Raw genomic sequence first — 27,437 nt, forward strand, 5'->3', positions numbered from 1 at the left:
CTTATTGATTTAGCCGTGCTTTGCCTGACCTTACAGAGCAATCCGTGCTCTTTTCAAGTGCCACTTTGTATTGACTCTGCCGTGGAGCTATGACTCCTATAATTGGTTTAACAGCTCTTTGAGGCCACTTTGGTTCTGATAAGATACCCACTCATCTGCTGAGAATATAAAATAGTTTTGTTGTCAAAAACAATTACACCAGGAGCGAAAAAATAGCATTGCATCCCTACACTCCCTCTTCAAACGTTCAGGTTAACAAGCTGAGCCACACCAGGGCAGGAGCTGGGCAGCAGGCAGTGATGGACACCGTCCCCGGTCCTCAACCCCCAAAACCCATTGACCCTGCAGCTGACGATGGTTTTGATCATTAGGAGCTGCTCAGAGTTGAACAGTAAGTGACCCCCTCACCTCTGTAGGGACTCCTCTCTATATTTAGTGGCTTTCTACAAAATACATACTAAAGGAAGGTTCAAAGACATGGCATGAATCCAGGCCCCAGTACCGTGTCCTGGTCCTCAAAGGTTGCACCAGCATTTTAGAAAATATGCTAATAGTTATGGGAAAACACAAAAAATACCCCACCCTGAACCACAACCCCCGAAACCTTGACAATAGCAGTGATTCCCAGGCACGAAGCAACAGCTATGTGACCATTGCGTCAAAGGTGAAGAAACTCAGAGAACAGTGAAACATGGTAAGGACAGCCATGTCACGCATCCGCTAGGACATGACACGCTGTGTTACAAGACTGAGCCTTTATAGCGTAACTGACCATGTGCTTTCTGGATTTTTAGGTAGCAGACAAACCAGCTGAGTAAATGCAAACTGTAAAAAGGTCCAAAATCTGCTTTTCCCACGTGCCAGCTCCCCTACACCTGATGTTTTATCTCCATCCTGCAGCACAAACTCTGATATCTGGCTTTTCTCAAACCATACAGCCTCCTTTCCACCTGCTGCAAATGCTACTGCCTGAATTATTCGCCTTCTATGAATTACTTGCAGCATACTTCTAGTACTTTTTTGTTGTTGTTATTTTGTACTTTGAACAAGGTAGGTATTTTCAATATGCTTTCTACCAAACAACATTATGCTTGTATTTATTGATAAAATAAATCCATACAATGAAAATCACAACATTATATATAACACCATTTCTCAGTTTAAAAGATTGTGTTGCATAAGATTTTCAGCAGGTGCAATTTCCATTTCAGCAAAGATCTGTGTGGCTAAGCTTAAGCACAATATTTTCCAGAGAAAATATCTGACAGGAAATCACTAGCAATCACAAAAAAAGTACAATCCCCTCACCCCTACTCAAGAAAACAGAAATAAATAAATAAATAAATAAAGAGAAAAGAAAGCAAAGCAGCAAAGCTACTGCAGCTTGGTCTCTGTGCAGAGCAGAGAGGGGTTGAAGCCCCAGCAGCAGCCGCAGGGCCAGCATGCAGGCTAGTCACTGCATGGACGTGCTGCAGCCGGCGCCGCAGGCTGGGCGAGCTGAGGGGGCTCTGTCGGGGCCGCACCTACGGGCATTCATGTACGCATGCCACTGCACAGGTACGATCACACTGGGTGGTTTGCTGGACAAAACATAGCAGCTTTCAGTCCACGGAACTGCAATAAGCCCCAGCAGCAAGCCAGGAGCTTGGGCTGTGGCACGCAGCGGCTACTGAAGTCCCTTGTCCCCAGCGCCCCCCCCGCGGCTGCCCCAAGCCAAGTGCCACCGGCTCTGCACAGCAGCGCAGGGCTGGAGCAGAGCACGGCGAAGGGCTGCTTCCTTTGCCCAGTGCCCTCTTCCGAGCTCTGTGTGAAATCGAGTTAATCATCGGCTCTCTTGCTGTCCGACACGAACTTGTACACGGATGGTGTGCTTTCTAACAAGGGCAGGGTAATTCAGCTCTGCGACTGCAAGGAAACCTAAAGCTTTTGCCACTAAATGGTTCTGAATGCTGGCAGCAGCCTTTGAAATTCTTTGGGTCTTTCTATCAGCTGGTTAAATCTTTGCAGACAGCAATTTAAAGCACTTCATCTCGGTCACCTGCAGGCCTGAAGCGTTCCCAGGCAGGGAGCACAAAAGCCACGCTGTACTCCCTGCATCAGACCAGAGTTAAAAACGGGCCCAACTGTGTTTAAAGCCGCTTACGCTGTTTCTTATCTCTCCCTCGACAGGGAGAGCAGAGGCGTTTGAAGCATTTGTATGACTTGGCAGACCTCCTTTCCAGTCAAAATTAATTCCCTTTAGGGATGCAATGGCTGCCTGTGAAGCCCGTTGCAGAAGTGAGGTGATATGTGAAAACCCCTGTAACCTCTGCTTCCTCCTGGGCGAGCTACTCTTCCACTGGCCAGCTGAGGCCAAAACAATCGCAAATCTCTGTAAACCACCGTCCTGAATTGCAAAGACCGAAGCTCTGGTGCAGGCACCGTCCTATGGAAGAGACTCGTAGCCAAAGCACAGACCCGCATGAATGACACCACCGTCTTCCTGCAGTTGTACCTCAGTAACCCAAAAGTCTGACAACTGCAAATTGGGAAATTATACCCCTGGCACAAAATGAGATGTGTTAGCTGGGATCTGAAATCTGCTCGCTCATTTAAAAGATACAATAATTTTATCCACAGCAGTGAGCCTGCCCAAGAACAAACTTTAAATGAAGACCGAGGTGAAAAAACAGGAGCAAGAAGCCAATGTTCTTTCCTGCACAGGAAAGCTTGGGTTCAGTAAGTGGGGATAACTGGCAGTACACAACTAAATCCATGCAAAATCTGCAGGAGAGCATCTGAGGTGAGGTCAGTGATGCTGGGATTTAGCCAGGGAATACCACGTGTAAGGGGACATGGCAGCAGTTTCCTCCAGGCTGGGGAAGGGGATGGGGTCAGGGCTGGGGATGGTGAAACAATCTGACAGTAGCTCAGGACAGCCTGATATTTTAATTTCTCCCTAAAGACTAGGCTTGCAGGTATTTGCCAAATCACTCCGAAATTACAGCTATCTCCAAATAAGATTCAGAGCGAGGTAAAAGCCGTTCTCCATCACCAAGCATTAGCTGGAGCTACCTGGGCAGCAACAGGAACGTGCAGAAGGGACCCCAGACCCAGGAGGTGACTGAAGTTGCAATGCTCAGTCACTCACAGTTTGATTCAGCCCTATGCATTGTAATAATATTGTAATAAAACCTCTTGAATACCGTTTACTCAAAACACACACCAAGGTTCTCCCTTTTTTAAAAAGTGCAAATCTGAAAAGGACTTTTCTTGCCAACAGATGTTCTGACGTTTCGGAAAATTAACCTTATTGTCCTCTGGCTGTTAGCCTGCTTTCTCCATGGCCACTATCCCCACTAATAAATGTAATGAGAAGAAGGGAATGAATTTCTCCTTGTTCCTTTGTGTGAGCTGAGAGAGGCTGTTAACATCTGTACCTAAACCACCACAGCATCCGCTGCGACAGGCGGGGCTGGGATCCCAGCTAACTGCTGGTCCCAGCAGAGCTGATTCGATCTATTTACAAAGAACATTTTAAACCTGATTTCTGTTGGCAGCAAAGCTCAAAGTTGACTGAGTTTTGCATCTCTTCCCAGGCAGGCCAGCTCTGATTGCCAGGGAGTATTTCCCTAAGCTGCCAGTGCCTGAGCAGCTGCAAACGCAGGAGCGGAGCGCTGGGTGCTTGAGCCCTGCGACAGACACATCACAAGCTCCTCTGCGGCATCTGAAGCCTCTGAAAGTCAACGGGAACCTTTTAACTGAGTCTGACAGCACTTTGCAATAATTCATACCTGTAACAAACCAACCAATGGGTTAAGTCCTAATGTTTGGATGCTTTTTCTTAGGTTGCCTAAGTGTAACATTTTGGGCTGGCTTTTGGAGAATGAACTCTGTGGGCTTAAGTAGATCTTGCCTGTGAAGAAAAGCAACCTGGCATTCACTCCAGGACTCCGGCAAAACCCTTGCCATGAGCTGTAGGGTCAGTTTACCTGGGCTAGTTCAAAAATAACCCATGCAGAATGCAGTGCTAGTCTAGTCCCAGGACAGGCCGTTTACCCTGTGGTGCGAATGTGCCCTGAGGCTGCTGTCTGTGAAGCAGACAACTCAACAGACTTAACACACTGCCCTCAGTGCTGAACTCCAGAAGCACAGGAGTCTATTCAACTATTTTTTTGACAGCTTTTTGCTTACATCTTGTATTCAAAATGATTTAGTTAAGAGATGCCTCTTTCTGGACAATATGACAGCTAATTCCCACTTATCCTACTGAAAAGACACAAATGAAATGGATGCAACAATAAAACTAATGGCTAATGTGATTGCTATTGATCATTTGCCAGTTTATCAAATGAATAGCCCACCAGCTAAATGGAGAAGGAAAATAGTGCTGTATATTGCTCATGTCTCGGTAACGAGCTAACTGGATAGCTCATTTTAAAATCTATGTAAAGCTGAACATCAGTACGTAGTTTATAACTGCAATGAATCCTGATACAACAGATGCACATTTTGTTCATTTTCACCTACCTTTTCGGCTGACTGGGCAGTGCCAAAAAATATTGGAATGAAGGCAAGCCATACTATACAGGTAGTGTACATAGTGAATCCAATGGGTTTAGCTTCATTAAAATTCTCTGGGACACCCCGAGTCTTGATGGCATACACAGTACATGTAACCATTAGAAGAATGCTATAACCCAAGGAACAAATGATTTGTAGATCTGTAATGTCACATTTGAGAACTCCTCTGGCTTGATCAGGGTTCATAGTTTTCTGCTCATCATAATCTATGATGATGTTGGGTGGGTCAACTGCAAACCAAATAAAGACACCTAGAAGCTGAACAGATATCAAACTCGACGTGATCGCCAGCTGCGACGTGGGGCTTATCAGCCTCGGTGCAGTCACTGACTTTTTGCCCTGTTCAAATATGCGATAGATGCGGTTTGTTTTAGTTAGCAGGGCTGCATAGCTGATGCACATCCCCAAGCCCAAGAAGATACGCCGGAAGGAGCACACGGCAACGTTTGGTTTGGCGATCATCAGAAACGTGATGATGTAGCACAGAAATATCCCTGTTAACAGGACGTAGCTGAGTTCCCTCCCAGAAGCCCGGACAATGGGAGTGTCATTATATCTGATGAACGTCGCCATGACAAAAATGGTGGCAATAATTCCCAGCATAGCCAAGAAGACGGGTATCACAGCCCAGGGTGAGTGCCACTCCAGCTTGACAATGGGTATTGAACGGCACCCCGTTCGGTTCTCGTTGGGCCGCTCGTTGTACGAGCAGAGCAGACAAGTCACCTCGTCGGCCTGGTACTGATAGCCATCACAGAGCTCGCAGTGCCAGCAGCACGGCATCCCCTTCACCATCTTCTTCCTCTCTCCTGGCTTGCAGGGCAGGCTGCAGACCGAGGGGGGGACTTCACGCACTCCTCTGCCCCACTGCATTCCATCGATCTGCAAGACAAGTGGAATAGAAAGAGGCTGATGATTTACATGTTGCTGTCAGACAGCTGGGGTGGGAATGGAAGAGGGGAGGACCAAGGGGGAACCTGCAGCAGGCAAAACTCAAATGGATAAGCTTTAGACGTGGTAGACTCCTGGAAAAGCACCATGAACCACACACGCTAGTGTCTTCGCATGGGACTCTAATGCACGACTGTATTCACTGCCGTAACTTTTCGGTTTTATTAGTAGCTAATGCTGGTGGAATGACACACAACATCACATAACACGGCAGAGTTTAAACCTCTTCCTTGTTTCATGAAGGTTAGTAAGAACACTGCGATGGCCTGAGGGAGGGCAGGAGCTACAGTCACACAACTGCTTCCCCTGCGCCTAGAGCCAAGGCTTCTTACCAAGACCAGAACAGGAGATACTACAAGATTCCAAGATACTTTTTGGAACTCTTACTGAGCAGGTTAATATTTTTAATGAGGTGGAAGTGTGTCTTCCATAGGGTGTGGGATCAGTGAGAACATGGCAAGAGCTGCAATGTGAGCCATGTAAGAAATATGAAGGACAAAGGAAATAGTTATCAATGAAAAATGCAATAATTAGATAATAATTCATTTCAAAGTCACATTCCGCTTTCGAAATACCATGCATGCTTCTGGGAATACAAATTATGAATGGTCATACTAAATAAACGGAAAGCCTCACTTGTTCTGCAGTCTCAAGAACGTTGAAGTCCAAAGTATGTTACAAGGGCTCCCAAGTACTGCAGAAAATTAAGACTCACAAATAATTTGAAAATATTCCAGACTAAAGCCACTAACCAGTTTCCAAGAATGAGGGAGGTTTAGCGTTGGAGCCCCCCTGAACTAATCCGGCCTGGAACCACTGGAAAGGTCTTGACATTCCCAGCGCCAATTCATTGCACCAATTACCAACTCAGCTGCCCAGCGACACTTCAGTGGCTCCAATAACTGTTCTGTGTGGGTACATAGCTTTTCCAAATATAAAGCCTGATCTCCTGGGATAGATGCGAGCAAGTTTTATTTAAAACAAAATTTTTGTGTTTTTCTTTTAGGTAACCTAAATGCTTACAAGTTCCACTATTTTCCCTACATGTAAAAAATTGTAAGATTAATTTTTTTTATCAGCTGCCTTGATTATTATTGTATACAGGAAGACTGGGGTTTGCAAGTCTTAAATTGAAGGATTAAGTGTCACTTTCCTAATGCAATTCGAAAGAGATCTTGTATCATCTTCATTTCATGTATTTGCAAAAAAGCCCACAACCCTTCAGTCACACACTGCTCAAATATTATACTACCAAGAGCCTCTGCTGTGATTGTTATAAAAATAATCCCTGAGAGGTCTGCCACCGCTTGAGAAACTTCATTAACCTTCAATATTCACAACTTATTCTGAAGAAAAGAAAAAAAGATCCATGAACTTTTCTTTCATACTGCGCTGAGCTGAAGGCATGTAGCTTACAGAAGCTGAAGGAATACTGATGGTACAGGAGAATAAGAAGACTCGTTTAATTGCAGCAGTAAATGGTAGTTTGGTCTTACTGGAAAAGTGTGCACCAGGAGCTAGGAAATCCATTCCTATACCCAGCTCCATCACTGCTCCAGCTGAAGGCTAGCAAGCCCTTTAGAAACCTGGAATTGAACTCCCAACTTGTGTGCATGCCTCACAAGAGAGCTGGAGTAAGCTGGCACGTGTCCACGTAACTTACTGCAGAGGCATGCCAAATAACATTAGCCAAAAAGGGAACCAAAGAGGTAGTGAGCAACGAGAACCAGGGCTTGGATTTTCTGACGCGTAAGAGAGATGTGAAAATTTCATGACAATTCCTTAAGAAACCAACTGACTGCAACTTGCCTCTTCTCCATCACCGATTTGTATCTCGTCCTTTTTAAAGGCAGACTGAGACAGGGTAACTATAACTTACCTGGGTTTGTACAGCTAGAAAGTAAGACCCATCAATCCAGTCAGGAGCCTTCATTTTCCATCGTAACTATTAAACACAGATGTTACTTGATGCCCTTTTTACAGCATGCATTGATAGGAAGTGAGAAAGGCATCCTACACTTCATGGATTTTGATCCAGTCTGCAGTGACAAAAGGATTTTCACCAATCTTCTGCATGCTAATATCTCACAGAACCACAGCATTATTAATGTGTTATCATATTCCACCCCTTATGCCTACATGAATTTCCATATTCTCGAACGTATTCTGTGGCATTGCTGGGTAGCTGGGGCAGCCTAAAGGTACTTTATTCTGTGCAGATACTGTGTGTAAAAAGATAAACAGAAGATCAGGTAAAATTATGGAAAGTCCTTTTTCTGGTCTCCTGAGACAACACCAGGATAACTCTGTATCACTGGCCTCATAAAGATTTGCAGCGTTCTGCTGCTTCTGGTGAGAAAATGAATGATGAAAACTGCCCGTCAGATAAGGCACCAGCACCAAAGCCTGGCGCTGGCAGGTTAGAACATGAGTCAAACTAGAGACGCTTTCCCCACTCAGAAAAGAGTATTTTTGAAAAAATAAATTGTCTTTGAAATAAATTATTGTTTCATAACTCCTTGCAGAAATGCAAACAAAAGCAATAAACTGTTTATCTGTGTATTTGGCTGCTTTATGACCGAGTAATTGTGCCTGATATATTTTTTTTCCTGTCCCCCTTTCCTCCTCCCATCTTTTACTGCAGTTTAGCTTTTGAAAACACGGATCTAAAAAAAAGATTCTATTGTGGCAAGCAATTGTTACGTTCAGCCATTTCTTGCATTTACTTAAACCTAAACCTGCTTATATTCAATGACTTTCCCCCAATATTTTTAGTCGCTATGAACTAGAAACTGCTTACTTAAAAAGATTTTTCTCAGTTCAGAGTTTCAGGATCAGGACCATAAAATCCTGATAAAACAGCAAGGATAACTTTTGCCCACAACTACTGTAAGAGGAACTTCAACAAAAACAACAGCAGAGCATGTCATGCAGGGGCAGGAATCACCACCCTGCTCTGGTGGCTTCTTGCTTGATGTGCCCATGGGCCACAGCCGCGGCGCAGCCCACTGTGCGTCCTGCCCAAGCTCTCACTTGTGACAGCGACCCAGCGATTTCACATCTTAAAATTAACGCTTGACCAAGTCAGTACGAGGGACACAACAAACTCTTCCATTGCAATTCTGCCAGGTTTGGGAAGCATGCCAAACCTAGACTGCACTAGATACTGTAGATACATGTCTGATGTCTTGAAAAATCACATATCTACCCATCATCCACTTACCATATTAAGTGGCACACCTTCAATAGTATTATGTTATAGTTCATGCACTGACAAATCGATCTGATAAATGGGGAAAAAAATCCCAAACCACAACAGGTTCATTGCAGGATTTTCAAAACAACTGATCAGTAAAGAACTTTAAAGTTGGCCCTGCTCCACAGCACTTGGATCTGCTAGAGCCACTACGTTACAGTGGTACACTTTGTTTTGCCCTGCCACCACAGTACAGAGGACAAACACCAAAAACTGAACAAACAAACACACCCCAAAAGAAAAGAGCGGAGAAAGCTCTCTCCCAGCTCCAGTGCCTTCCCCACAACCACAGGGCAGTGCAGCATCCCTCCTGGTGTAGGGCTCATTCTAATTCCTCCTATCCCCAAGCTCTCCTAACTCCCACGTATCTATCGCCCAGTTCACAAATGCCTCAAGCTAAAGGGATGGGATCCATTTCCAACATAAATTCTCATTATGTTCACTACAGAACAAACATTAACAAGAAATGCTTAGTCTGTCTCATACGGCCTAACATAATTGTTCATTTTAATGAATAAAGTAACTCAATATATGTGTATAATTTAAACATTGCTGCCTTTTTTCTCACCACCACAAACATGCCTGTAATAAGCTATTTGTTCTGAACAAAATTGTTTCACGTAAAGTTTGATTAAAATAGAAATCAGTACAAAAATAATTACATTAGTGATAATTAACCTACTCAGGGAAAAAATAGCCACATTCCCCGATACGACTTTCATAACAACTGTGCCATTAATTTCATGGACACATTAGAAAACAATTGCGGAGGATTGTGCTCAGATTTATTGCCACCTTACAGATTGCTTTTAGACTCCAGTTACTAAGTCAGCAGTTCAAACATTTTTTGTATATTCAACTTTACAGATAGCAATATTTGCATGACTTAGCTCTTAGGGCTTAGCTATTAATGTCTTGTAATTAGTTTCTAAATCCAGGGCTTTAACATGATAATGGTTTTAAGCTAAGAATATGTCAATAACAGATAGTCAACAGAGCTTCTGCAAAATATCAGCTAAAATCCCTTCAAAAGATAACGGCAACGATAAGCCAGACTATCAGAGAAGGATGCAAAGCTACTCCAATGATTTGCCCAGACACTGCAAATAAGGTGTTTCACCTCATACTGTAACTTATTTTAATTTCACTGCCTATAGGGGGTTGATGAAAAGCCTTAAGACAAGCGTGGAGCCTGCAAGGTGATGCAGGCAAAAAAACTCCGATAGTTTTTGCTTGTGATGAACAAATCACTGCATTCCATGCAGGCTCAATGCCTTTTCAGGATAGTGCAAAAAAATCCCCAGAAACTTCAAAAACTCTGTTTAAGCAGCATGATTGTTTTTGCCGCAGCAGCGTACCAGCTCTGCAAAGCCACTGCATCCTTCCCCCTTCCCGCGGGGACCGATGCTGATCCCAGCTCTGCTTGCCCTCGCTCCCCTGCCTTGGGAGCCGTCCTCTAAACCCGGGTGCCCTCCTCACAGGTTTGAGTCCAGTTACACCCCAGCACCCCAAAATGTGGTAAAGCCTGAGCTCACTCCTGCCTCTTCATTTTCCTACTGTTCCCTTGTTTCAAATCAAAGTAGAAATCCAGCTACTTCAAAGCAGCTTTTGAAACCTGTGCAGGGCAGAAGTAGGACATGTTAACCAGCAGCCCCCGAACCCGAGGGGTAATGGTGTCCAAACCCAACCCCCCACTGCAGTAAGAGCATCTCTACTGGGCCGGGGCTGCTGTGCACCCCTGCTCCCCCTGCATAGATCTGAAACCTGGTCCTGAGCTCTGCAGCTCGTCCCTGCCTCGTGACAGCTCTTTTTCCTCCCTACTTCCAGCGCTGTTCCACAGGAACACTTCACCAGCCAGATGGAGCATCAGCCCAGCGCTGCCCTCCTCCCAACGCCAGGGATGACATGGTTTGTGCTAGCGAGGGGGTTTAGGTGTCTTGGGACACTTCAAAAGAAACCTACTTCAGAGGAAAAGCAAAATCTTCTAGGTTTCCCTGCTCTGCTGCATTAATTATCTTAAATCCCTCCAAACTATCTTCTTCATAAACAGAAGTTACAAGTCCTTATACATTTTTTTGTGTAGTTTCTCCTGCTGCTGCCCTTCTTGTTTCTGCCGTAATGTAACTGCTGTGGGGACGGACAGCGTCCTGCCCATCAACGCGGACAGGACAAGCAAACCATAACTTTGTAATTGAAGGTGATGGAAACTCATCACTTCTCAAAGTCTTCCAGTCAAAAAACTTACAATTTTTTATTGTCAGCACAAATCAGAAACGTTGTCAAGCAATCATGACAACACTCCCATAATGCCAGGCCCTCAGCTTCACACCTGCTGATTCAGATACCTATTAATGAGCAAAATGCCCCCAGGATCACTTTTACCCAGGAACCACACAGCTCCAAATTTCTTCCTCTCATTAATGTTGTGACAGCTCCTGGAAAGCCCCAGTGTGGGCAGGGATCCCACGGTGCAAAGCGCTTTATGAATATGTGTGGAAAATAATTTTCCTGAAAGCTTTTGGAAGACGTGGGACCAGCTCCCACGTTTGCTCCCGCGTGAGGAAGGGGCTGCTGCACAGGGGAGATGCCTGGCACCCTGCACCGTGCCGGGAGATGGGGTCTGCACCCCCAGTGCCTGATGGGCTGGCGCACCAGTGTTTCACTGGGTGGAGGCTTACACTGCTATACCGGAGGCCAGTCACCTGTTTGCACCTTTCTCTGTTAACTTCACTTTAACACCTTTAATACCTGTGGGTGCCTTGGGGAAAGGGTCCCCCCTGCTCTGCTCTGCTCACACCGAACGCGGGGCTGTATCAGGAAAGAATCCCCCTGCTACTGGTTCTTGTCACCTAGAGTAAAGGAAAGCTGGTATTTGGGTACAGGTATAATAATCTGCATAGCATCTACATCACGTTTCACTCAACAGATTAAATGAATTGTGATTTAAACCTCAACTAAACTCATCGCTTCTGTTCCTGCACTGTAACTCCTTCTTGGTGATCTCATAATAAGCAGTTCTTAACCTACATAAAAACCTCATTTATTTTTCTCTTTCCTTTCCTAATCTAACTGTTTCTTTCATTTAATATTTGTCATCATTTTCTACCAATCTTACCTGCTTTAAGGACACCAGAAGCAAGTTGCACTGAGCACTTATAATAACATCTTTAATGAGATCCAAAGGCTATTTGTTCTACATTAAAGCAAGGGCATTTTTAGCACAACACTGATGTAGAGAAAAATGCTTAATCTACAATTTTTGAAAAAATGCTTATTATCATATATTTCTGTTGACACACAATAAAACTAAAATTTAATTATTTTAATACTTTTATATCCGACTACGGCTTCCTGTTGTCTTCTCACTAATGGAAGGGGATGGGCCATGCGTCTTTAGTATTCATCCTGCATCCTCTGTGTAATCTTTTTTAATTAATGAAGAGCATATACTTCCAAACGTGCATTTATAATACACATTTCTTATCTAAACTGATAAATTTGCTCTCACCTATCTTCTGAAAGCAGAGGTAATCTAAGACAATTCTTCATTCTGAAGTAAGTGGCTTAGAATGACAGTATCTATCATCAGTCCTGAGCCAAGGATGAGTGACAGGGTGTTTGGGGCTTTTTGCTGCTGCCCTTCGTCTTGCACCCAGTGGTTCATTGCCAGCACACCTCATTGTCAAACTGGTCAAAAGAGAATCCAGTCTACTGGTTGTCTTTTGTATTTCACAAAATAGGCTAAGCTTATGGTGCTCTTAATGTTTTACATGCAGAAAATAACATCTCCCACATAAGAAACAACATTGCCATTCTTGCACGCTAGGCTTAATTTCAGAGTATCATGTAATCATTTGAAAATTAATAAAACCAGCCCTTGTCTATCGCTGCTTATTCTGTTGCAGTTATTTCCCTCTCCCCCAACCAAACCCAGGTATTTTTAGAGGAACGTTTGGTTTCCAAGTGCTTTCCTTGAGTTCCTGCTACAACTAAGCACAGTACAAACCCGTGTAGCATAAGTTATCTGATTTTTTTTCTTTTTTTGAAAGGAGCTCTAAAGGCATCCATTGTTGAGGGGGCAGGGCTTAATCTGTTGCAAGGCGTTAACGGGATATTTACACATCAGGTTTCAGCTTCATACAGGGAAAACGACAGCTCACTGTGGTACCAGCCCAGGATGCCTTAATCAAGTGACATTCCCACTGATTTCAGCTGGAGCTTCCTTCAACACGGAAGGATGGACCAGTGTTTAATTAGAGTATAGATCACCTTGAAATCACCAGCAGGTTACTCAAGAGACACAGTTATGAAGGAGAAATTACCCTAAAAAGTGCTAAACTGTTAAAACTTTTTTTTTCTGGGGGAAGGTCTAACTCATGCAGTACAGAGATTAAGAAGAATAATAGCCTCTTTTTAGTTCAGCTAGTGATTCACACTGTATGGACAAGTAGTCTGCTAATGCCTAAGCCTGCCTGTGCCAGACGTCCTGCAAATCCATCTATCAGGTGCTTTACCCCTCTCCCAGGAAGCTTCAGCTCTTTCCTGTCTGAACTCCTGCATTTCTGGCACCGCCCGAACCAGGACCATGCTCACTAGTGACACTGGCCAAAGGAACTCCCTACTGAGCAGACGGAAGGTGTGATTCCTCAACGTCCTCTAGCTGGGCCTGAAGGCGATGGGTGGTAATGGCCATAACCAACGGCAGCTCCTTGCCATGAAGGCCTGTGCCCATCCCTGATTCAAACCAGCGCTGTTGCACGTGTAGAAAAACTGTAATTTTTTTTTTTTCCTAAATTGAATCTCAGGAACAGGTAGGTCTTTTTGACGTTTTATGCAAATGTTTCAAAAATATTCTTCCCAGACATCTGTAGAGAGGAAAGATCAATGATTTAAGATTGGCAGTGACAGACAGAACAGAAAGCACCTGAATTTTTACTAATAAGCAACACAATAGCCTTCACTCACAGCCATGTCTGAAAGCTGATTATACAAGTGAGATGATAAGCACTGTGCCTCAGCAGCAATAAAGCATAAAAGACATGCAGCGCTCAAAATAAGAGCTATGTAGAAACACCTTTTGCACGTACTGTTTGGGCTCACCTTTAGAGACAAATCTGCTAAGTCAAGACTTTCTTTGGTTCGATCTGCAGAGCTAAATATTCTAGGAGAGCATCACCTTCCGTCATCATTTGATATTTATATTAATTTAAATATATATATCACTTAACTAATGGGCCAAACAAGAATCCCTGAACAAAACCCAAAATGAGGTTAACCATTTTGTGCAGAAAACAAAGTATGTATGTTCTTTACTCAGGAGGACGCAGCAAACCGCAGCAAACCTCAGCAAAATCTCAAGGCTGAGAAAACTCCTGCCACTCTCCTCTTACGTGACATTTTATCCCAGGAATGTCCCTCAGTGCTAGATGCGCTGTCAGCCTCGGTACAGAGCCCCATCGAACTCCACACGCATCAGCCTCATTAGGCTGCTCATTTCATACAGCACTTACAGTACGAAGGAGACGCGAGCTATACCCACTGCACACTAATGGCCAGAGTTCGTTTTGCTTCTTTAACAGTCTCAAAAAATTTCTTAGATTTCTTAGAAAAATTAATTGTAGGATGTAGGTCAGAAATAATGAAGTCTTGACACAGATTCTGTTCCTGAAGAGACATGGGTATGTTTCCTCCTGATTAGTGACTGCACAAACTCCAAGCAGGAATTAGGATTTCAACTCGGAGGTATGCAGAGCAGATGTGCCTACATATATTCATAGGAATTTATGTAAAGCTGTCTGTTAAACAGTATTAAGCCCTTTTTACAAAGCTGTACGGTTTAGCAAATGGGACCAGGACGGTTGTGCCACTTGACAGAGCTCAGAGATGTCGTCACTGGCAGAACCCATAAGCTGCGATTTCGGTCTGAAAAAAAATCCACTCATCTCACTGCTCATAACCTCCTGCCAACTCCCAATGTTTCTCTTGTCATATATAAGGAGATAAAACTCTGCTTAATTAAAGGAGCAATTTACCACTTGCTGGCTACTAACCGGGGCAATGAAAGCAGACCTATGGAAAGAGTAGCCTTGACACCCCTCTCTTAAGCATTTAATGCTTTTTGGCATAAGCTAGCTTGTCCTTCAGTGTCACGACTTTCAGTGAAACACATCTGAAAATGCAGCCTGGCACTTCTGACGAACGAGAACAGCCCGCAGTGAGGAACCTGCTCCTTCTCACCAACAACAGGTCACCAAACGACCATGGCCCTTAACCTGCCTCTGGGTCTGCCTGACCCTCAGCATCTGCTATGAGATGAAGCACCAGACTCGCTGTGTCCCCAACCATCCCACACACACCCAACACCAGCATGTCAACAGGAGTGGGCTGATCGCAACATACAGACTGCAATGCAAAACAAAAAGGGAAAAGATGAAAGACCTCAAAGTGAGGTGGCGCAGTTACATACTTACAGAAAAAAAACTGTGTGATATTTTGCTATTCTGGTGGAAAGAGCATTAGCAAAGTTCCCTTCAATCAAAGGTATTTTAGGTCTTTACTTCCTTCTGCTTTTTACGTTGGTTGGATATGTTTGCATGAATCTCATTTCAAATATACCCACAGAATCATAGAATCGTTCAGGCTGGAAAAGACCTTTAAGATCATTGAGTCCGCAGCTAGAATTTAAATAAGAAACTGAAATGTCATGAGGTATACAGTAAATAATAGACACGGATACCTTTTATATGACTCCTAACAGAGAAGGCTAAAATGGTCTAGCTGACTCCCACGCTGTTCTCCATTTGAGGACTTCCGAGCAGGATGCGAACGCAGCAGTACACGATACACGGGGCGAAGGACATGGTCAGGTGTATCAAAGCCAGGGCACAGTGAGATGAGAGGCCATAGCCATCAGCACACACATTTTAGCATGTGCCCACTGACTCTGCCAGAATGTCCCACGTACCCGTAGCTCAGTACTTGCGCAGTGCCCACCCCACAGCGTCGGGACTGAAGGGTTTCGTGGTGCAGGATGGCAAGAAACCCACAATCCGAAGTACCAAAGAACATGAAAGAGAGCTCAACATTAGGGCAAAGCAATTGCTTACTATTTAAGCAGGCAAAATCAAATGTTCAAATGCTTTTTTCAAACATCCGCATAATGCTCAACAATGGGCGCGTTTAAGTCCTGAACAACAAGGCTGGATGACAATGGCATATCCCGAAGCAAATCCAGGAATTCTGATTTTTCTCCTGAAAACTCCTTTTCTGAGTTGAGTTATTTTTCATGGCATAGCCATGAGTTGACCTTAACCAAGTTTTGAGAAAAGGATTAGCCCTTTATGTTTGTTTATCTCTGCTTACGAGCTAATAACTTCTTTTTTTTTGCTGTTATTTCTGACTGTGAAAAAGGAACACTTCTGCCAAATCTGATATACTACTTTGAAAACGGAAAGGGTAATAACTAGAGATGTACCAAATGGTATGTGTGTAATTTGGACAGCATTTATCCTGAGGTGCCTGCCAACTCAAAATTCTTTAGTTTATTTATCCTACTAATTCCCAAGCTGATTCAAAGACCAGTATTTTCTAGTCAAATTATTTGCTCCCAGTTTTCCCTTTTTAAAGAATCTGCATCAATGGTACAGTAATTTTCTCATCATGTCTAGCGTGCATGGCAAATGACACACAGGCTGGGGAAGCAAGATGAAAGAAATACAAAATTCTGAGTGAAACTTAGTACCTAACTCATTTAGGCCCTAATTGGATTGCTGCAGCGTTGTTAATACTATTAGATTACCTTGCTCAGGTTATACTCAATCAGTTGGTCCCTAAAAGAACTGTAGATGGTACACAGAAAATTAGAGTTGGCTGATGGGACTTTAATTATACTGCACTTGGGGCCAGTCTTTCATTGGTGCTACAGTCACATCTTGCTGAAACTGAGCAGGGAGAGGAAGAGGAAAGTGACATGGCTGCGTGACGATGTGGCTGCGTGACGATGTGGCTGCGTGACGATGTGGCTGCGTGACGATGTGGCTGCGTGACGATGTGGCTGCGTGACGATGTGGCTGCGTGACGATGTGGCTGCGTGACGATGTGGCTGCGACGGGCAGCTGCTGCACAGGAAAGTGACCAAGGACCGACGCTGGCAGCTGCTTCTGCTCTGAAAGCTGCGTGGGACACTGGTGTTGTCTGTACAGAACCAGCACATCACAGCAGGCAGACAGACAAAATGGAAAAACCCAGCAGCATAGGCTGAAACTGAAGATCATTCCATGGATTTCGTATTTAAATTAATACTGGCCCTCCAATCACACCCTGCCTAAAACAATGATGGTATTGGTCTGGTTGAAATCCCACTAAAATTTTGCAAAGAAGAAAAAGCAACCCACCCAAACCCTGAGGTTTTTTGTTTGGTTTTTTTTGGTTTGGTTTTTTTTTTTTTTAATTAACCTTAGAAAGCTAAGGAATTTTGTGTCTCATCCCATTTTTGCATACTAAAGCAATAACAACCTAACACTTTGCCCCCACCTCCCCCCCCACCCCCTTCCATCTCTTTGAAAAGTAAAAGGACCAGAACTGGTATCTTATTCCCTCTAGCTGAGCTCCCTAAATATTTAGCTGTCTGACATACTCCCAGTTGTGCACCTTCCTTCCAGTGCAGTGAACCTTCCTCCCCACTCCTTCCCTCGCCTTGCTTCCCTGAGCAGCCTGGTCCAGTGGAAGGTGTCCCTGCCCACGGCAGGGGGTGGCACTGGGTGGTTGTTAAGATCCCTTCTGACCCAAAACGTTCTGTGATTCTATGAGATGGCATTCACCTCCTGCCCCATGACTGGGGGACCATATGTAAACTCCCTACATCCTGAGTGAACTGAAACCTCTTGCAAGAGTATCAAGGAGAAAAGCCTGCACTGCCTTTTCCAGCTGTATTTTTGAGAGGAAAAGGGACCCAAGATTTGCTTTTGCAACGAAAGGTTTAAGTTTGCACTACCCTTCACCAGCCAGTCTAAAGGACAGGCGTTGCAAGAATGGAATAAAACATCAATTCACAGTTACCACTGGGAGCCAGATGCTCGGATGCTACTTTTAATGGTCAAATACATATCCTCCACGCCATTAAAAGGTGCAATTAACAAGTAAACAAGATTGTTTCACGGGAATCATTTAACGCATCATTTTCATATAAAATGTACATTTTCAGATTAGTGGGAGAAGAAACAAATAAAAAAGGAAGACAAAGCAAATAAAGGCTTCCCCTCAAGTTTTAAGAGCTAGCTAAAGACCCTTTGCAGCTGTTTATTTGTGGCCATTATTGCCTATCATATGAACGATTAGCTTGAGACACATTAAAATGGATGCTATATATCCAGCATTATAGTTCTGCTGCAAACCACGTCAATTTTCTACAGAAATCAGTATTCAGGGACATTTAAAAAGTGATTATTTTTGACCCACTCAATACATGTTCTCTGTCAGGAACCTCTGTGCTTTGCTTAAATGCTAGAAACTGTAAGGGCTGTTCACATGGCCCTGATGTGTGCAGAGGTTTCTCAATACCCTTTAAGGGATTTCTTTCTCCCCTCTAAAGCAAACAGGCTCAATATTACACAATCATCACAATTTCTACTCTACTATCCTTGGCACTTTCATCTGTACGGTAGCAAAAATTAATTTTGCAAAACACAGCTGGGTTATGTTTTGGACCTACAAAAACAGCTTTAGGCCAATAGTTCCCATGTCTGTTAATACAATACATTAAAAAAATTACATGCAAATTGGATAAATGAAAAGAGACAAATGAGCAAGGCTTTGGCTGCTGTTGACAATCAAAGGATGACTGGCGTGACTGGAGGATGCTGGCCCACACCTGCTGAGGATACGCTGAACTAGAATCTCAGGCAGCTGAAGTGGAAAAGCCTATAGTCCTGCTCGCTACTCGGACTTTTAGGTTTTGCATACGGAAAGCACACCTCAATCCTCTAAACATAAGCATCTCAACAGAAACCACTGCATGCTTCATTCATCCCCTGCATACAAACATGAAAACATGCTGCATCCTGACCTCTGGAAAGGGAACGCCAGGCACTCATGACTCACAGATACGGGGATATTAAACAAACACCTTCTACCACACCAGAGAAACTGCAAGAGAAAATCTGAAGTGGATAAGGAGATGTCAAAGAAAGAAACGTGAGAAGTGTCTTGGTGGCTGCCCTGCTGGGCTCACTAGACACAAACCCCCATGCTGCTGCCCACTACCTCCAGGACAAAAGATTATACTTCCTCTGCAAAGGAAAAGACAAAAGTTAATGCATTCGATCTAGAAGCAGAAATGCAATTGCTATCCTGCTGATACTTCCTAAATTCTCCCTTTTCCTATGCACAGCCTTGGTTTGCCATTGCCTACCATGCTAAACACATGTCCCCATGTGCCTTTGTAGACTTTAACCAAGAAAGTCTTTTCCATCAAAATCTCTTCGCCAGGGCAAGGATGAGATGCAAACATAAAAGCTGGTACAATATCTCAATGCCACTGGAGATTACCCACAACAGAAAGCAGCCTTCCTTCGCCTGAGGGGGATGAAAGCAGCTGCAACACACAGAGCTGACCAAAGCTGCAGCTTTACAGCAGGAGTTACGGGGGGTCCCGCTGGATGGAAACAAAGGGGGAGAAGGATGGAAACGTTTGGCAAAACCGCAGCTAAAGACCACAGAGGATCTAACTAGAAACCTGAGTTTTCTACTGACAGGTATCTGCAAAATGCCAAGTGCTCATGTGCTGTTGGACAAGTTGTACCCTGCTTTCTACTCTCAGAGCAGTGGAAAAGTAGCTGCGTGGGGAGCAGAACAGCTTTGCTGCACACACCTAGTCTTTTTCTCTGCATAGTTGGGTGAACTTCTCCAAACACAACAAAGCATATCTGTCATTGAAAAGCATCTTTCCATTTTGAGGTATTAAAAAAAGAACTATTACACCCTCAGTAACACAAAAACTGACATTATTACTCCTGTGAAAAGCAACCAAACCTGTTAATTATCCATAAAATATCCCAGCAAAGTATTTGCTCTTGAATATATTTGCTGACAAAAACACATTGGCCTTGCAAAAGAGGATTTAAGAAGATGTGTGAAGAGCAATAACATCACCTATTTTAAAAACATAGCGATTTATGTTTTGACCTTCTATTTCTTATGTTACTCATTCTCAGAGAGTAAGTCTGCCTGCAGGCTCACGAACATTTAAGAGAACACCACAAGATGAAGCAAATTCTGAACTCACTAACTTTTCTGCTACGTAATTTTTTTCCATTATACCTTTCATGAGCTCCTTATGTTTCTGGTTTTGAAAAGATATCTTTGAAAAGATTTCTATCTTTGAAAAGATATATAATACGTCTCAGATATTTGCTCAGCCTGGTTTCTCTTAGCATTTATATCCTTACAAATGTTTTACCTTGTGACATTCTCAGACCTCGAGGAAAATTACACCGATGCTCAGAGTTGCCAAAAGCTGATAAAGCTTAATTCACTTTGCTTTGCCTACGGTAGTGCAGCTCACGCGGTACACATTTCCGCCAAGGCAAAATGGGTCAATAACAAATAGGAAATGACATTTCACATCTTTAATTCCAAATCTGAGCTAGTTTTCAGTGAGAGGTGTAAGATTTAACTATTGCCTTCCTATTTTTATATAGCAAAAATCTATACAGAAAGCTCAACTCACTGAATTATTTTTCTTTTTTAAAAAAAAACCCACAGTCTCCATGATTTTCAAGCATGGCAAAGAACAGAGAGGAAAGGGGTCCGCAACAGTCTGGCTCTTTGCGGATTGTTTTCTAATTCTGCAGATGGTGGTGACCAAGAGCTGCGGGTACTTGTTGTCAGGGATGGTTCTATTCACACCCAACCTTATCAAAGCCTCCTAATGCTTCCATTCTCTGCATTACTTTCCCCATACCAAAAAATGCCACCCTGGCAGGATTTCTGATTCACGTCATAGAAGACCTTGCTGCAGAATGATTGCACAGGACTCCCACCCAGGTACCAGCTGTCGCAGCACACATTCCAACTATTTGCCAATGTTACATACCCCTCAGCTTTCTCGTGCATAAATGTGGATGTTAATGCAGTCAACATCATGCTGCTCCCAAGATTTTCGGGTTTAATTTGGCATTACATGCTAAATGTTTGGCATGAGAGTATTGAAGGACACTTGGAGACATGCTCTGAGACTCTCTGGATGACAACATGCACTACCTAAGGCTCTTTTCAAGGAAAGCCCAAATACAGGCAGGATTATCTGCATTTATTGATGATTTGCAATGAGTTGTTTAGCTCTCTTCTGTGGTACAGAAGAAGTGCTGCTTGATTCACATGGTTACTATCATGTATTTTGAGGTTGTGCCCTTATCTGAATAAAAATTATTTACAGCAGCCGTTTCTAAACCTAATGCGTCAAAACCATCTGTGGTACTACAAACCTCATCGGTTTTATTCCAAGAGCACTTACCAAGTCAGGCTGTAATCACAGCTTGTGAGCAGGACCTACGTGATTTCAGTCCTGCTGCCTGTTAGCGCACAGTTTGGAGACCTGATGGAGGACTAAGGAATTAGCATATGGTCATTCAGCGGGCCAGTGGTTTGAAAAATTCCCTTCCAGTTGGCTGAAAGTTAATTCTGCAAGATAATTAAAGGTGTTCATACCGGTCATGGTTGACATGAGCAATGAAAGATTACAGAATCTAATGACAGAACAAAGTAAACAACATCTATTATTATAGTATACATTATACTATTGACATGTTGGGCATGGTAACTTGTTAGCTAAAACATGTAGTTGGGACGTATTTTAGTAACATGTTGATGTAATTATTCACCTTTAAATTTCTGACTGGGCTGCACACAATTTGGCTGACGGTGTAATGAAGACTGAGCTCAGCTATGGCAAATAGCTTTGCAAACAGGCTGCAGACCTTTCTGGAAGGACTGTGCATTCAACAGCTTTTATGCTGTGAAATAATTCCCGTAAAGCTGGGCACCCGTGGCCCCTCGGGCACAACTGTCGCTGCATGTCGCCCGGTGACTGATGCAACACTGCAAAGCGGGTGGAGGGATGGGACCAGGGTCAGGGGAGCAGAAGATGTGGGGTGCCAGTAACAGTGCCACAGGGGAGAGGGTCATTTAGGTAAGTTTAATTCATCTCAGTGGGTTGTAAATGCCTAAAGCAGCAGCACAGAACTTTTTTATGTACCATAAAACTAGTTATTTTGGGGCAGAATAACATTTCCAAAGACTGCCATGAGAAGATAAGGAATAGCACTGCATTTGGATGTGGCCCCCGTTGAGGACCAGGGTCGGCAGCAGTTCACCAGGAGCAGCACCAGCTGACCAGTATTTCCATTGAAAAGGACAGCCCAGATTATATTGCTTTCCAAAAATGTTGATGAGGCAATAGCAGCTAAAATAAATCATATTTTTTCAGCTATCAGAAACCCAGTTACTTCTGGACACAACCACATCTCCATGTATGTCAATATGCTGTGACGTACTACTAATTAAATCTAAGGGTTTAGCCAATTTCATTAAAAATGTAAATGCTGGTGATTTTCAACAAGTGGCTGCATCAGCTGAAACCTCAGGGTTTCTCACTGACACATGGAAACAAAAGATACTAATCATGCTTAATACTTAAAATCTTAATTTTAAATCACATCCTGAACTCATTTGCTGAATTTGTTTAATGAGACTGTCTAAAACCTGAACAATGCATACCTCCTGTCAACCCACCAGCTCACAAGATTTCAGGCTCCAAGTTGTAACAGAGATGTATTATCTTTGTACCAGCTACTCATTACATTCTGTAACAGGAATAAGAAATGACACTAGAAAGGCCAATTTATGTGACAATAACTGAAATGAGAAAGCAAACTGATACCCACTTTTATTTATCTTGACATAATCTTTGAACCATGACTTTGAGCTTACTCAGATGTTGCAAACAAACAGAAATCTTAAGGATTATATATTGCAAAGGTCTGTGCATGTATATACATCCATCCATTCATCCACATATAAAGGCACGTAAACACACATTTTATATATATATGTGCAAATAGGGGTTTTGTGATTATACATTCTACAGATACAGGAGCTAGAACTGATCTGTCAGTAATTGTGCTTTCAGTAACACAACCTAAGGCAAAATTGTTCGAGCTGAGATTTTCTGAGTTGGGAGATGGCAAATTTCTGTTTTTAAATTTCAGATAAATACTTCAAAATACATTCTTTTAAAAGCATCTTAAAATCCTCACAACAACCCTATGGTCACTGTGGTGAAGTTCTCTCATCCCTGCTATTTGAAGCAAAACCTTCGGACTGGCCATACAGGTGCCCTTTTGCTCTCTTTCCACCAGAAACTGGGGAAATCCCAGGCTTTCCATAAACTGAGATTTGCATATGGCTCCAGAAAGATTTACCTTTTGCTGCAAAATATTCGGGGAAGGGGGGGGGGGGGGGGCGGGGGGGGGGCAGGGATAATAAAAAAATACATCTGCTCTGAATATGTTCTACTCTAAAGAAAAAAAAAAACACAAAACCCAACCACAGAATCAAAAACCAACAAACAGAAATAGATTTGAACACATTATTTTAGAAAAATACCATCTGTTGGCAGAATATTCCTGAGCATCAAACTCCACTGAATAGTTGCTTGGATCTAATTGCCATTCTGAATATTTTACCAAAAAAAGTCAGGTAGATATAGGTCCCTTGCCAGAAGGTTAGACATCTAATTACTCTTTTCATTAGCTTGCTGTTCATAACATGTATTTCCAAATTCTGTAACAGAGATGTTTATGGCATGTAAACAGATGAGTCTGAGCCCAAACAGATTCAGTAGGTGTTGAAGTGGATCAGGATCTGCATAAATTGCACAGGCGATTACAGAGTTACTAACATATTCCTGTTTGTGGGAGAAGAACCACCGCAGCATGGGAGCTGCACAGTTCCCTTCTCCCTGCCTTGCTGGGAACCGTCCCTGGGTACCGTCAGGGCCAGCGGTGGCTCCCCAGCCCCTGGGGGCGAGGGCTGACCACTAGCGATAGGGACGCCCCGGGCGCTGCAAGAGCAGTGACTCTGAGGTATGGGGATGTCGCTTTCTTTAAAGAGAGACTTCCTCCCTGCCACCCATCCCCCCCCACCATTTTTCATGCTCCTCTAAAATACTGGCTTGAACCTACAGTGAAGAAAGCAACATCATACAGCTATTTCCCCAAGGAGGAGGGAGTTATTAATAACTACACAGCGATTTGCTTCGCACCATATAACATGAGCCAGTATTTATAAGGGGAGTTAGATCTATGTAACGTACGTGTTTATGGAACCACATTGATAATTATCAATACTATTAATCTTCTGAGCACTTGTTTAGAAAGATTGCGGCAATATATCACTTATTGCTGGAGGAAATTAATAAAAGCGTAAGGAACAGCTAAGCAGCCAGTCTTCCTGACACTGCATGCAAAAGGCTCCATTTAACCAGCAATCATGTTTCAAGCTGTACGCTGCTTCATGTGACCAAACAATTTACAATCCAAGGGCACATCTATAAAACAATACAGGCTTCTTTGTTTATCTCGTCACTTGGTTTGTTTAGGCATCTTTAATATGCATTTGTTTGTTTGCAAACAAATTAACAAGAGAAATGTTTTAATTTTATCTGGAGCTTACAGTTAACCCCGTCTGATGCTTTGGAAGTGAGACATGTTTCATGCAAGAGCTGCTTGAAATCTCTACAGTGTGATAATGGATAGGACATCATGTTTTCCATCCATAGTCAAGGATACACCTTCCTCAGCCATCCTGAAAATGTGCTGCAGCATCTGAGCAGAGCCCGAGTGCCCAGTGGCACCTTTATGAGCCATAACAGCGAGCTGGAAGAGCACACTTGACAAGCTGGAGATGCTGATGCAATTAAAACAACATGATGCACCTTATGCAGACACTAATAGGCTAGAAGTACAGCGTTAATTAGACAAACTAAAAAACAAAAATAATTTAAAAAATGTATTAGCTTGCTCTAAGAAGATATCTCTCTCTAATGGCAAATAAATATGTCTCTAACCATTTCACTACTCACCAAGATGAGGGTGAAGGTGAAACAGGGCATCACAACCACCACCGTGCTGCAAGCTGTGGAGGGACAGTATGGGATGAACACCAGATCTCAGCTGGGTGCACCACCACACCACGAAGGCGAGAGCTTCCTTCCCAGTACTGAGCCAAGACCTCTGGTCCATCATGCAGGACCTCAGTACCGCAAGAGCCCCTTAGTGGCCAGGCCACTGAGAGCAGCAGGTCCCCAGCCTGCTCACGGCTCAGCCCCGGCAGCGCCCGCACATCCCAGCCAGGACTGAGCTGCGCAAACTGACACTTGAACGAGCTTAACCTTCTAATGACCCCTAAAAGATTGTCAGCGTGAAATAGGAAAACAGGGCAGAGGTGGAAGAAAAGGCCAAAACTGTCTGTTCGGTCAAATGCAAGTCTGCCACTCACTTCAGCGATACAAGAGATCAAACGTGTGTGCCTGCCGGTTCCAATCCAGTAGCAGCTGGCTTACTGGGCAACACTTTGTGTAAATCACATTTCAAAATTAACAGCAAGACTAGCTTTACTATTTGTTCTGCACAGCTATTGGGAATTTCTAAATTTTGCTAACATTTCAGAAGAAAATACGAAAGAATCTGAACACATGCACGCTCTGTCTGCCCCTTCATCTGTCTGTACCAACTTTCTTCCTAATAACTTTTGAAAGTGCTGGCCAATTTGAAGCGTGTTCACTACAAGCAGAGATTTCTGAAGGATGTGTCTGCAGGATCAGTAAAACTCAGTGGCTAGCTAGAGGAAAGATCCCCCCAGCACTGACCATCTCTTTCACCCCTTTGTTGGGCCAGCCAGCCCGCATCCATGCCATTCACAGACAGCCACGATACGGGGGTGTGGGGGGGCATTCAGGCACTGCAGGGAAATTTGGAGACAACTATGGCAAGGAGTCACAGGGAACATGATGGAGAGCACTGCTGTGACAGGATATACAGAAGACAAATCCTTGGAAAAATAAGATTCAACAGTTTCACAGGGATTGTTTTATTTTTTTTATTATTATTTTTTTTTATTTTGACAGTTTGGGGATATTTGTAGAGGTTTGGATGCGGAAACATAAACCTGGGACCTGCTGAGTTAACTCTATATAGAGAAAGGGAAGCAATATCACCAAATTTCCCATGAGAACCTGCAGTTCCTCTAGGAGTGATCCATTTCTTTTTCCTTCGGGCACATCAGCTCCTCCAGGAGAGACGCATTTCTGTTTTTGCCAGGCACCTCAAAGCATTAGAAGCTGCATTCAGAGAAGCCAGCCAGGAGCTGGGCAGCCAGCTCATTCCTACAGGGCCTCCTACGGTGCAACCTCCAAGGGTTTCTCAGACACTAACAAATAAAGGTGCACGTGTCAAGAGGACATCTATTGTTACTGGATTTGTGGTGTACATGGGGCCAGACAGAACATGCAGAGTTAATTACCTTTCTCAAATTCAAAGTGAAAAATAAGGCACAAAAGCAGAACCTGTGTCTCCTGGCCACTCTGCCTTCATGCTTAAGCCACAGAGTCATCCTCACTACTTACTGCTTGAACACCACAAGCATTAGAGATTTAATTATTCCTAAAGTAAAAAACAAACAAACAAACAAAAAGTTGCACATTTCAAAAGCGCAGACCAGCTGGTACATGACACACCTCCTTTTACCCATGGAGATTTCCTCCTTTTCACCACTAGCACTATTGGCTTTTGAAACACATTAAAGCTTAATAAAGTCAAATCATTTCTCCTCATATTGATGCAACTGCCTTGGAATACACAAGTGCATTTTCAACACTAGCATAGTAAAATACAAGCCTGGTTTCAGATGGTAATACTACTGTGGTCAAGAGTTTTATTGTCTAATTGCATTAGCTGCATCTTTGCTATTAAAAAGGCTCTGGGGGTCACGGTACAGGATTTCAATAGGGATGCAGCTGGCCGAATTTCCGATCCTAAAATTCAGGGCAAAGCATTTCAAATTGCAAATGGATGCAAACTATGAATATTGCATACTAAATCTGCATGCAGGGGGCTGAAAAGGGGCTGACAGAGCTTGACATAAGCTTCATAAAGGAGACAGAGGCAGGAGGTGGTCTTCCATGACCTCTTTTGGGAGGTGGGTGGGCATCTTGTAATCACAACTTCACTGCAGGGAGAACGAAGCACTGCAACAGTTTTTCATGGAATACTGGCCAAGCCATTTAAAATTAGACATCTGCTCATTTTATCCTTGCGTAGATTTCTGTGAAATACAGCCAATTGTTACTAAATCATGCATTGGGTACCAGGCAAAGCTGTGCTTGACATCAGGCAAGCAAAAAAAAAAATGGTGATTATATTGTCCTTACGTAAATACTATACTATATCCCAAGTTTGCTGCAGCAAAATGCCATAAGATATTTAATTGGTTATCAACCAAATTCTGATCTCAGATACAGAAATGTAAATCCAGGTGAGTCAACTGCACTCAGAGGAGACACTTCATGTACAAACCTGCTACAGGGGGGCAGAGCTGGCTCCTGCGTGTGCAG

The 27,437-nt window shown here is 43.4% G+C and overlaps 1 protein-coding gene across 3 annotated transcripts in view; it reads right to left on the bottom strand.

Annotated features, from left to right (window-relative positions):
- GRM7 (glutamate metabotropic receptor 7) overlaps positions 1-27,437 on the bottom strand; it is a 303,828-nt gene that overhangs the window by 63,490 nt on the left and 212,901 nt on the right. For all 3 annotated transcript variants that reach the window (XM_056335569.1, XM_056335568.1, XM_056335570.1), the window contains exon 8: positions 4,510-5,445. In XM_056335569.1, the coding sequence (XP_056191544.1) occupies positions 4,510-5,445 (936 nt within the window). The remainder of the gene's footprint in view (positions 1-4,509; positions 5,446-27,437) is intronic.

This window comes from Falco biarmicus, chromosome 4, assembly GCF_023638135.1.
Source record: "Falco biarmicus isolate bFalBia1 chromosome 4, bFalBia1.pri, whole genome shotgun sequence".
NCBI classification, from domain to species: domain Eukaryota; kingdom Metazoa; phylum Chordata; class Aves; order Falconiformes; family Falconidae; genus Falco; species Falco biarmicus.